At 42.0% G+C, this 13053-nt stretch overlaps 1 protein-coding gene across 4 annotated transcripts in view; it reads left to right on the forward strand.

Annotated features, from left to right (window-relative positions):
* The window catches only part of PTPRB (protein tyrosine phosphatase receptor type B), a 67150-nt gene that overhangs the window by 32312 nt on the left and 21785 nt on the right, over positions 1 to 13053 (forward strand). For all 4 annotated transcript variants that reach the window (XM_062016333.1, XM_062016349.1, XM_062016343.1 and 1 more), the window contains 9 exons: positions 1324 to 1587; positions 2541 to 2804; positions 3923 to 4186; positions 5677 to 5940; positions 6818 to 7087; positions 7709 to 7972; positions 8809 to 9072; positions 9466 to 9747; positions 10943 to 11221. In XM_062016333.1, the coding sequence (XP_061872317.1) occupies positions 1324 to 1587; positions 2541 to 2804; positions 3923 to 4186; positions 5677 to 5940; positions 6818 to 7087; positions 7709 to 7972; positions 8809 to 9072; positions 9466 to 9747; positions 10943 to 11221 (2415 nt within the window). The remainder of the gene's footprint in view (positions 1 to 1323; positions 1588 to 2540; positions 2805 to 3922; positions 4187 to 5676; positions 5941 to 6817; positions 7088 to 7708; positions 7973 to 8808; positions 9073 to 9465; positions 9748 to 10942; positions 11222 to 13053) is intronic.

The following is a 13053-nucleotide window of genomic DNA, read 5'->3' on the forward strand; positions in this document are numbered from 1 at the left end:
TAAAAAGGAAAATACTCCAACATGTCTTTTTTTCAGTTCCTAAAAGCTGAATTATTACAGAGAATGGTCTGGTGATTGACCCACTGCACTGAGAATTCAGAAATACAGGAGTTTCAGCCTATATATAATCCCTGCATGTGACTTCCAGCATGCTCTGCATTCTGTTAACAGAGCTTTAGGAAGCTAATTGCTCTGTCTGCAACAGGAGCTCTGTACAGCAGGATCCTGCTGTACTGAAGACAAAAATATGCCCCGAGAATGATGTACACCTGAGAGTGATGTATAGCTGTTGTGGGTGAATCACTCCTTCAAATTGACTTTACTGTTCCATTGACTAGACGGCATCATAGGGTGATAGCTCCTTGCTAAGTGTTCAAATTAGCTGCCTAAAGGTGGTGGGTTTCATTACTGAGTTTCTGATGACTCATTCTTTTTATTTAGTCCAACATTAAAGAATGTCCACCAGGGTTAATTACTTGTTATGAGGCCTTTCTATACTAAATGGCTCAGATTTGCATCAAATTCTCTAAGTGTAATGACTCGTGAAACATAATACCAGTCCGTGGGATATTTCGGCAGAGGTAAAAATTGACAACACAGTGCAATTTCACCCCTTATGTGAATTTGGGAAAGGCCAGTCATTCTGCACTTTGCTCCGTTGTTCTCCTTGAAAACAACTGTTTTCAGGGTTTTTTTAAAAAAAAGAAACAAAAAACAATTGGAGAAAATTAACACTAAAAGGCTTAAAGTACATGAACATCATCTGTAAAATCTTCTGATTTTTTTGACTCTGACAGATGATGGCCAGCCCCTCTACTGAGCTAAGTCAGTTCAGAGTCCCATGAAAATGTGGCAGTTCGTTATGATTAAGGTCTGCCCCTGTAATAACTCTGGTAAGTTTATACCTGAGTGATGTTAGTTCTGGCAACGAGGAGCTTATGAGCTCACCTTGCTGGGTTGAAAACCAAATTCGTGCATTCGTGTTTTGGCCACTAGGCGTCAGGGAACTCATTGTAAATGAAGCTCATTGTGTTCTAGGCGTCAGCCTTCTACAAGTCTCGGTAGTTATTGCTGTTACTGATGAATGGCAATTTGAGAAGGTAACTCCTCCTCTGGGATTTTAGAAGTGCTGGTATCATGCCACCAAAGACAATTTCCTTCACTATGTGCAAAAATACGGATGAGGGCTGCTGAGTGGGAGTCAGTGCAGAGCTTCTCATGAGTCCCAGACTGCTTATTTTGCAGGGTAGCATTCCAGACATTCTCACAACAACAGGAACTGGCTCGTTAAAACTCTTCTATTTTTTCCTCTTTGTCGAACAGTTCCTTCCAGCGTGACTGGAGTAACAGTAAATAACTCAGGTCGAAGTGACTACCTCAGTGTTTCTTGGCTGCCAGCTTCTGGAGATGTAGACAGTTATTTGGTAACCCTCTCTCACGATGAGCAGATTGTTCAGACTCTCACCATTTCCAAATCCTTCAGTGAATGTTCCTTCAGCAGCCTTACTCCTGGGACACTGTACAATGTGATGATAACCACAAAGAGTGGGAAGTACGAAAATTATTCCTTCAGCCAGGAGCGAACAGGTAAAGAGAGCCTCTGAGCAAATCTACTCACCATAATCACTTTGTGTAGCGGTTATCAGATGTGGGTATCTGACCAAACTGGGATGGGTGAGTTAGGTGTGGGAGGGTCAAACAATAAAATTACAGCTTTGCAGACTTAGGTTTTTCCCTATGCCCCTGTTGCTACTTTATGTCAAACAAAAATACTTCATCATGAATAAAACTCACATGTCAGTCCCTGTGAGTGAGCAGAAATCATGTATCAGTTTTGGTTCAAATGCTTTTCCTACCTTTAACCCTAATGCTTGGCTCTTCAAGTATATCCTGTAGAGCATTCCCCAAAAAGTTCCTCAAACAGTGAAAGAATGGCATAGTATAGGCTAACTACTAAAATAAGGTATCACATAAACAAGTAACACCCATGTCTGTTTGGTTTGATTGTGCAACATTCAAGGAGATTATAACAAGAACAGAGACATTTCAGAGAAGAGTGGTGATAATAATGGAAAACTTTTTTAAAACTTCCTCAAAGATGGAAAACAATGAGACTTTACACTTGGGAAACCAGTGGAATAGAAAAAAGATGTTAAGGGTTGTTAAACCAAAAAAGTGTATCAAGTTAGTGTAAATTTTAGTCTTCTCGTGATGTAACTGAAAGTCCAAGTGACAACCATTTAAATGAGAAGCAAATTTAGAATTAGTGTGAACCCTGAGGACTCACTTCTATAAGCAAAACTGAACAAGTTCCAAAAGACCAAAAATTAGAAAGGCAGACCACTGTCATATGACATAAAGCAGCCTGGAAACTTCAGTTACTATTTTAGAGGGTAAGATATTGCTTTAATCCACACTGTGGTCTTTTTGCAACTTCCTCAGAAAAGTCTGGCAATTAGCACAAATGCAACCACTACAACAGCTCCTGTTACATCAGAGATTTTTGCTTTCTGAATCTTTACTTGTGTTTTTTCTTTCAGTTCCTTCAAGTGTTCAAGGACTTACTGTCAGCAATTCAGCCAGAAGTGACTACTTGAAGGTGTCTTGGTTACATGCCTCTGGATATTTTGATAATTATGAAGTGATCATCAAGAACAACAATGATTTCATCCAAACAAAAAGTATCCCAAAGGATGAAAATGAGTGTGTGTTCACTAATTTGGTCCCAGGGAGGCAGTACAGTGTCACGGTCAGCACAAGAAGTGGGAAATATGAAACTAGTGAAAGGGTCTATGGCAGGACAAGTAAGTAAACACCCTGGAAATATCCTGAGACATTCTAGGACTCTTTTCTATTTACTATAGTGTCCTAGTGAGCAAGCAGCTGCATGGTGCTTAGTTGCTGGCTGGGGTTAAATGACACATGGCTGGACTCAAAAGTCTCCTATGATTTTAACATAGAATATTGAGTGTGACTCTTTGAATGTGTGACTTTCCAAATACAGAAAGCAGTATTTAGCTTATGACTGATGTTTGAGTTACAGACATACAGAAAGTAAACTGTCCATGTGCTATGAACTTGGAAAGCAGATCTTGAAACACAGAAAACTGAAAAACAGTTATACAGAGCTCCACATAAGCTTAATATTTATGCTTAAAGCATGCCAGAGTGTACAAGACCCTTTTTTTCTAGCCATAGCATTGTAGAATCATTTAGGTTAGAGACTTTTAAGATCGAGTCCAACTGCCACATCCACCACTAAACCCTATCCCTAAGCACCGTATCTTTTGAATAACTCTGTGGAGATGAAGAAGATAGTTTGGATCTTGCTCCGCACCAATTACCCCCAAGAACTGGAGTTGGAGAGCATGAGGTAGGAGTGTTAAGGTGCCTAGTTGTGAACCAGCAGGGACCTGGATGCAGTCTGCCTGTCTTCACATAGTGCAACATGTAAGCTAATGAGCCTTGCTAAGAAACCAAGTTTATTTACACAGATGTAGCACTGGGCAAAAATGCCTGACCTGTGTCTGGCAGGAGTTGGGAACTGTGCAGTGTCATTCTTCATCACATAGATGGGTCGCCTCAGGTCTCCACTGTCTCAGGCCTCTTTGCACCACATTTGTTGTACATGCAGATCCTACTCAGTTGTTGTTGGCTGTACAAACTCCCCGCAGGCTCCATTGTTATTTGTTTATTCTTTTTAAGATGATAGACTGTGGTCTCCCTGTTCTGAAAGGGGACCTTCCAGTGTTAGATATGGTGCAAACAACAAACAGGAGCCCTTGCAAATAAGTGGAATCTACTGCTTTTCCTAAGGAGCTAAATGAAAAGTTTTAGCTCAACAGCATTTCAGAACTGTTATATCTCTGCTGTGATTTGGTAATAAGTTCTGAGAAGTTTCTGTCTTCTCGCCTCTCACCAGTGCCAGAGTCAGTGAAGGAATTGACCCTTAGTAACAGGAGCACAGAAGATCTGCAGGTAACTTGGTCAAAGGCTGAGGGGGATGTTGATAAATACGAGATTCAGCTCCTCTTCAATGATATGAAGATATTCCCACCCATTTTCCTTGGGAACACCATTGAGGAGTATTGGTTCACTGCGCTGACTCCAGGGCGTCTATATAAAATCCTTGTCTTGACCATCAGCGGAGATGCACAACGTGCTACATTCATAGAAGGCCTGACAGGTAAGTAATAATGTGGTATTTAAAATGTTTTGAGGCTTCTCTACAGGAAAGAATCATAGAATGGTAGGGTTGGAAGGGATCTTTACAGATCATCTAGTCCAACCCCCCTGCAGAAGCAGGTTCACATAGATCAGGTCGCACAGGAACATGTCCAGGTGGGTCTTGAAGACCTCCAAGGAAGGAGACTCCACAAGCCCCTCAGGGCAGCCTGTGCCAGGGCTCCCTCACCTGAACAGTGAAATAGTTTTTTCTTATATTTAAGTGAAACTTTTTGTGTTCCAGTTTCATCCCATTACCCCTTGTCTTGTTGCTAGCTACTATAGAAAAAAGTGATGTCCCAACCTCCTGACACCCACCCTTTAGATATTTATAAATGTTAATAAGATCTCCCCTCAGTCGTCTCTTCTCCAGACTAAACAGCCCCAAATAAGGCACAGAAAATGAGGGGTGAATCGTGATCTTTTTTGAGCTCATGTAACACTGGTACAAGGACAGCAAATCTCATGGAAGATCACACTTAATACTTCAGCCAGCTTGATCTGTGCTTAACATAGAATCACAGAATGGTAGGGTTGGAAGGGACCTTTAGAGAACATCCAGTCTAACCCCCTGCAGAAGCAGGTCCACCTCAATCACGTCACACAGGAACACATCCAGGAGGGTTTTGAAAACCTCCAGAGAAGGAAACTCCACAGCCTCCCTGGGCAGCCTGTGCCAGGGCTCCCTCACCCTCATAGAAAAGGAGATTTCCTTAAGTGGAGCTTTTTGTGTTCCAGCTTTTGTCCATTACTCCTTGTCCTATCACTGGACACTACAGAAAAAAGTGTTGCCCCATCCTCATGACATACACCTTTTAAATACTTCTAAGGTCTAATGAGGTCCCCTCTCAATCTCCTCCAGGCTAAACAGCCCCAGATCCCACATAAACAAATATCCTAGTTACCAATATTTGATTGCAGACAGATAATCTGCTTTGTTGCATAGGAATGGTACAGAGATGTCAATGTTTGGGTTTCTGTTACTCCCATGCGTACCAGTTGTTTGCTTAGCATCTCCAGCTAAATCATTTGAGCCATTGTATGCCTCTGTTTACCCACCTGAAATGAACAGGTGAAATTATGACTGCAAAATGGCAAACTAACTAAGTGTACATAAAGAGCATTGATTTTCTGAGTTGTTTCTAAAGCGTCATTTGGAGAAGAAGAAGGTTATTTAGATTAAAATAACATAGAAACTATTTTTCTGTTTGACTTACATTTTCTTTACTTTATGTCCGTAAACACATAGAATTGCTTTTCTAAAATGGCACAGTCCTACACAAATGTCTTCAGCTTTACTTGTGTTTACTCTTGAGTGAGATTACTGATGCTTGTAAATGCTTTTTGTCCTTTGAATCATTTGTTGTGGCCATAAAATGTAGGCATTAAAAAGTCTGAATCAAACAGGAAAATTTTGAGCAGGTGCCTTTGTGTTCCTTTTTTTTTTTCCAGTTCCAAGTGTGGTCAGGAACATCCATGTGTCATCTAATGGCATGACAAACAGTCTGAAAGTGAGCTGGACTCCTGGAGGTGGAGATGTTGATTCCTACACAGTGACTATATTTCAGCAAAACCATCAGCTTGATTCCCAGAGTGTCTCCAAACACGTCTCTGAGCACACATTTCACAAGTTGGAATCTGGGGAGCAGTATCGGGTGGTGGTGCAATCGAACAGTGGCACCTTGCACAACAGCTTAGCAGCTTTTGGGAGAACAAGTATGTTTCTTTTGAGACAAGGACCAAGTTGAATTCTGTCTTCCCAGAGGCTGACGCTTATTAAATAACAGTCATGAACTTACCATTGGATATGGGGACACCCAGTCACATGAGATGTTTTTATCTCAAAGAGCTTGAGTCCTCACTCTTGCCAGCACTTAGGCATGGGTCTGTTAATGCCCATGAGGTCTCTCACAGGAGTAGCTTTATCTGGGTGAAGTTGTGTGGAATTCAAATCCCCAGCCCAAAGTGTGCCTTGATAGGATGAATGCAGTTCCATCCCTCCCCAGTCATGTGCCTGTACCCATCCAACATACATCTGCAGGGCTCTATGTAGCCAGATACCAGGTTCTGGCAGAGCCCATTGCATGGTCAAGGCTTGTTAGACCATATGTTGCCCCAGTATACAGCATGTCAGAACACACAAAGCAGTGGAATGCTTTGTTGTTAATCCATCTTTGTGTAGCACCTGCATGTGTTTGCTGTGGCTTTGACTTTTGTACAACAGCTGCTGGCTAACGTTTTCTTTTCTATGACACTATTTTGCACCAATTTACCACTTAACTTGGTTTACAGTTCTTTTTTTTGCATGCCTTTCTTAACTGTTTCAATCAATTAATCTCATTCTCCTCCCCCTTTTCATGATAATTCATACATATCTGTTGCTTCTCCATGCCCAGTTCAGATGTCCATGATGCCCATCTGATTGTATTTATGTCTAGAAATTATTAGCTTGGGTAAACACATGCACAGACATTCCCTTTCCCACAGCAGAATGCATCAATGTATAAAAATGTTTTCTATGAATTGCTCTATTCACAGTTCTGTATTGAATAGTCTTTGTTTCACCTGGTAATGTCCTGCCTTTTGCTTCCAGTTCCAGCCTCTGTCCAGGAATTACTAGCCCATCATGCTTATAGCAGTCATTCCTTGTTAGTAACCTGGCAGAAAGCTCCTGGTGTAGCTGAAAGATACGACATTCTGCTCTTGAACGAGCAAGGAGTCCTCCTGAGCAACAAATCAGAGCCAGCTACTGCCAAACAGCACAAATTTGAAGATTTATTAGCAGGCAAGAAGTATAAAATACAGGTTTTGACAGTCAGTGGCGGGCTCTTCAGTAAACGAGCAGAAACCGTTGGCCGAACAGGTAATTAGAGCATCTCGGTTTATTTATAGCTCCCTCAGTCAGATTTCATTAAATACATGAATCACTGATTCTGGAAAGGTTCTAGTAGGAACAGACTCCAGATATTTGTGCATCATTTTTCCTGATAGGTGCTTGGTGTGTGAATCTGCAATTTGTTAGCATAATGATGTGTCTGTGTTTCATAATAAGGGTATTAAACTAAAGTATTGAAAGCTTCCCCCAGTTTGTCTGTTATGGAACTGGATACTTTATTGTCACCAAGTTTTTAATTCACAATCTCAAGACTTTCAGCAGGATTTGATGTGAGTACACACCTCTAAAATCAGAGCTGAGTCTTGCAGTTTTTACTCAATTAAAGCTTCTTGTAGAAACTAATGGACAGTTCTGTGTGAGCACAGGCTGGAGAACCAGATCTGCTGGGAAATACAAACATTGTATTGGAGAGCCTCAGCGGCACCTCATAAATGCTTTCCCCTTCCTTCTGAAAGTTGCTGTTGACATTACTTAGCTACTTGTGGCTTGATTGAAATGTATCCCAGCTATGAGTTGTTACTTTATTAAATATTCAGCTTAGTGGCTAGACACTTTGGTATTTACACTTGCATTTATCCTTCTTTTCAGTTCCAGCAGCTGTCACAAATCTGAAGGTCACAGAGAACACCACTGACCGACTGTCTTTCAGCTGGACCACCTCGCAAGGGGAGCTTGATTCATATGACATCTTCCTGTACAACCCAGACAAGTCCCTTCAGGACAGGATTTCAGGAGAGCAGCACCTCCAGCAGTGCTCGTTCCAGAACCTGCAGCAAGGCAGGATGTATCGAATGGTGATTGTTACCCACAGCGGAGACCTCACTAACGAGTCCTCTGTCTTTGGAAGAACAGGCAAGAACATCTAAGCAAGCCATCTGTTTCCAGCATGGTGCTCACGGGGGACACCAGGGAGCTGATCTGAGTCTGATGCTCATGCTAGATTAGAGCAACTATTAGAAACAGCAAAAATGGCTCTTATATGTGAAAAGCATTAGATAAATAAGAAGGTAAATTCTGAGCGATGTGGTTACAAGAGGAAAAATGAAGCAAAGACCTTTAGAATAGTCCCCAAGTACTCAGGTCAGGAGAAGGACATCCCAGGGTATGCTGCTTAAGACTTAAAGGAGAACAGATGTCTCCTAGCCTAAAAGCATTCTTGGTCTATGAGTGGAAAAGATGAAAAGGCAAAGCCAGTACAGTTAATGGGGTAGACAATCTACCAACAAAATAAAACTTGTTTCCCATGGGGAGCAATGGCTACAGTTCTATGTTTTTTCAACCACACGTGGGAAGCAGAGTTTCCTAAGCAGCAATAGGAGCCCTGACTCTGAAACCTTTCTTTATCTTCTGAGGCAGCATATATTAGCTCCTCTGTAGAACTGCCTCTGGACAGTAGAGATCTCTCCTCAGCTACCTCAGAATTGGATGTTCCCAGACACAATTGGATGTTTCACAGTAGCTGTTTAACATTTGCAAAACTGTCTAAGCATTTCAGCCTCTTCAGCCTCAGCTCAAAATAAGAAAGGAAACTATTGAGATACACTTTGTGATGTTTCCTGGCTTTTTGGCTAGCTGTGGTGGCTGTGTAGTTTACTACATGGCTGTCATTACAGGCTAGGTATAAGGTCTGCTTCTCCTCACCCTAAGGATGTTTTACATCAAGTAATATTCATCCCCTTTTTTTTCAGTACCAGCCCCTGTTGTTGGTCTCAAGGCATCTAACCGAAACATGACAGACAGTCTGTGGTTCACCTGGGGTCCAGCAGCAGGAGATGTTGACTTCTATGAGCTGAATCTTTACAACCCAAATGGGACACAGAAAGAAACGTGGCACAGGAAAGACCTGAAAGAATGGCATTTCCAGGGTCTCGTTCCTGGCAGAAAGTACACTCTGGTTGTGGTGACTCACAGCGGTGACCTGACCAACACAGCGAACACTGAAGGAAGAACAGGTAAAAGACACAAAACCTTTGGGGTACAGCTTTTACTGTAGTCTCATCTGTCAGAATCCATTTAGTTCACGACTATGCAACAGACTTTTCTGAGGGAGGATTCATTACAGAATTGCTGAAGGTGTAAGGATAAAGGATATCCTTAAGGGTGCAAAACCAATGGAGTGCAATTTCATCAAGCACTGTTATTCTTTTAAAGGCTCAGGAATACGTAATGTCTGTGGAAGTCCCCACCATCAGCAAAGATGCAGTCACTGGCTGTATACACAGGATAATATAAACCACTTTGTGATGCTTGGAGAAAATAATGCACGTTACATCTTATGTGTCCTGTGTAAAAATGTTAAAGAGTCTCTCTTTTTGTTTCCTTTTTTTTTCCCCCTTTCTGTGTAGCTCCCAGCCCTCCTAACACTGTATCATTTACTGACGTTGCAAACACCTCTTTATCAATCACTTGGCTGGGTCCTCCAGACTGGACAGACTACGATGATTTTGAGTTGCAGTGGCTTCCAAAGGATCCCCTCACAGTGTTCAATCCCTACAGCAGCAGCAAATCCAAAGTACGCATCATCTATGGCCTGCGACCAGGAAGGCTCTACGAGTTCAGTGTGAGAACTGTCAGTGGTGACAACTGGAAGACATACAGTCAGTCACAGTCTGCAAGTGTGAGAACAAGTAAGTAACAATTTCCATTGCGCTCTTAACACTCAGCGGGAGAAGATGCAAAACTGTTAGATGTTACCAATTCCTTTCACAGTCAGTAACTTCCAGTGATTAATTTGTGAAGGACAGTGATGAATTCAGCTAGATTCTCAGCTTTTGCTGTGTACAAGGTCGACTGTTTAAAGGTTGAGAATGGACACACAGTGCTAATCGTCACATCCAGAATGGGGCTGTTTGGTTGCAGAGCCTGAATTGATCAGTTTCGGGGATAAAATAAGCCTGAACATCCAAGCTTCTCTGACAGTAGGAAATTGAAGTAATCAAAACATTTCTGAAAGCCCAGAGAGGAAGGATGAATGAAATGTTGCTGTACTCAATTTGAAACTGGAATCAGAGCGCTTCACTGCTCTGAGTTTCTGTCCATGTCTAAGGGTTCACATCAAGTCTAGCTGTCTCTAGCAACCTCTGTAGTGGGCTGGTTTGGAAAAGTGACATGGAATTGTAAAAATAACTGAGCTTTGGCAAACCTTTACGTCACTTGGGGTGGGATTGAGCTCCAAATTGACATCTATGTTTAGTAAGCTGAATAGCTCTTTAAACTTCATTCAGTGTATTAATTAAAATGAGAGAATAGCTACTTCTTTCACCTGCATTTAATCCCTTAAATGTAGATGTCTGCTGCCTGAAAGTGAAATCCTGTCTTTGTTACATGTCACATGTGCTTCAGTATTACATAGATAAAGCATGCCTCTGTGGTATGTTTTAGTAATACAGACACAGCACATGCTATCCAGGAAACCAGACCAGTCATTAGGTGAGGGTATCTGTACTGACCGATACTGTTGATCACAAGTAACCTCAAAAGAAGTTGCAACAGAGTTCTAGATATCGGTTGCTTTGCAATGTTGCTGTTCATCTTGAGACTTCAAGTGTTTTTGTTTGCTAATTTTCACAATTAGTTACTGAAGCTTCACAAATTTGATGAGGCTGATGTCACCAAATCTGATTTCAGGTGGCTAAAATGAGTTAGATGGCGTTGCCTAATAATCAGGCAGTGCACGTTTATAGGAGATGAGGAAATTTTGGCTCCCAGCCTCCCACTCTGACCAAACCACTGATGCAGAGTCTGACGCAGGCTGTAGGATGAGCAGAGTGTATGATGCCTGTCCCTTTCCCACTGAGCTTCAACTTTTCAACATTCTTCTAGAGCCAGACAAGATACAAAGTCTTCATTGTCGTCCCCAAACCTCTACTGCCATTGCGTGTTCCTGGACTCCTCCTGATTCCGACTTTGATGGCTACAGCGTCGAGTGCAAAAAAATGGACACTCATGAAGTGGAATTTTCTAAAAGGATAGAAAAAGACAAATCTTTGCTTAATATCATGACCCTCGTTCCTCACAAGCGATACCTGGTGTCCATCAAGGTGCATTCTGCAGACATGACGAGTGAAGTGGTTGAAGACAGCACCATCACAATGATCGACCGTAAGTGGAATTCAGAGTTGCCATGAAGGGAGGCAGTGAGCAGCAGTAAACAATTGCTTCTGTTGGTTAGACAGCAAAAAGAGTTCTGAGCCCCACCGTTGCCAATGTGTGGCACTCATAATCTGTTGGCCAAATTAGAGTGAGCCTGTCCTTTGGTCCCTATTGTGGCAGACAGTGCAGGATTTTCACTATATTGGTTCCAGTTGTGTTGCCAGACCTGCTTATTTGGTTCATTCATGAAATGTGGCCTGAGAAACATGAAAAATTACCCTGTCACTCTGATGTTCAGCACCAAAAATGTCCTCATTGTGATGCAACTTTATTGTCTTCATGGCTGCTGCTTGGCTTGCTGTGCTCTTGGATAGCAGCCGTAACTGCAGAACAAATATCCATCAGCAAGGACATTGCCTTGTGGCTCTGCGTCCTCTTTTGGGCTCTCCATACAGTCTTCTGAGGTGCTACCTGACCAAATCACTTGTAGGAGTTATACCTGAGGATCACAGATTTTCATAGCATGTGCTTTGTAACAGCTGCTTCAGTTTCTCCACTCGTAGGCTGCTGAGTGGAGGGTAGCAGTAGCACCTGCTGGTGCCTCTGCGCTGGCAGGCATCACTGCCATCAGCAGCCTGCCCTTGCTGGCCCTGCAGCTGCTCCAGTTTGTGCAGTATCTCTGGATTCAGAGGCACAGCACAACGTGGTGGCCTGAACCAAACCATGACTAAAGTTCTCAAAAATGACAGGATGCCCAGGAGGCCTATATTCAGCAATGCCTCTATAGCTGCTTATTAAAAGTCACATTTGTGTGAAATGCTAGATTATAAAGATTACATTTGGTTTGAGAGCTAAGCTACAGAGTTCACTCACCAGCCTACCTTCTTCCTTCTCCTATCAATTGCCTTTTAATTACCGTGTGACCTCATTCCTTTACCACAAATTCAGATGTATTAAGAACTAGCTGCTGTGTCATGAGAAGTGAGACTGGGCCCTGTTTGAAGGTTATCTGTCTCACATTTTTCTTACTCATTTGAAACACTGCTGCTCTCCCAGACTTACACCAGAGGCCCTGCCTCAAGGGAACAAGAAAAGTTGCTGCTAGGCTTTGTAGATCAAAAAGCTAAACAACATGTAAATGTGTGAATTGTTGATTCTTTCTCCAATCTAAAATCTTTTGAAGTTCAGCCACCTGCTTAGATATTTGCTGTGTTTCCTCTACATTCAGTATAGTTTCAGTATATTTTAAAAGATTAAGCAATGTAGATGTTTAAAATACCCATTTTTACTGCACTGGTCCTCTCAAGATTTTTCCCTACATATTTCACTTTCTAGTTTACTTCTGCTGTGTCAGTGTTTGAGGCTTTCTATCATACAAAGAACATTTCCTATCGAAATTTTGCAGTCAGTCTGGAAAGTGGTACTCTTTAGTTGAATGCTGTGTCTGGTTGATTCTTGGTTGTTCCTCTGGAAAAGAAATAGAAATTTAGATGCTTAAAATAGGTAGCTTCCTGTAGTGAGTGGGCTAAGTGGTCTCCAAAACCTGGCTTAAATCTGTGTCGTTTTTAGCAGCTACAGTTTCTGATTTCATAGATTTAGAATGACTTTAATGCATTTCCATGTGGGCTCCTGCAGGACTTCCTACTGAGGAGCTGCCACTATTATTATGGTTAACTGACTTCTGTCTTGTTTCATCCTTTGGCAGTTTCCCTGTGGGAGATGAAGACACTTTCTTGATTGCAAAAAAAAAAAAAAACAGAATGAGAGATTTAGGTCTGGTCAGTTGAGCTTTGTTACGAATTGCATTTCCTTTACTAGGTCTAGCTCACAGTGAGTTCACA

Source organism: Colius striatus, chromosome 1 (genome assembly GCF_028858725.1).
Source record: "Colius striatus isolate bColStr4 chromosome 1, bColStr4.1.hap1, whole genome shotgun sequence".
Taxonomy (NCBI): Eukaryota; Metazoa; Chordata; class Aves; order Coliiformes; family Coliidae; genus Colius; species Colius striatus.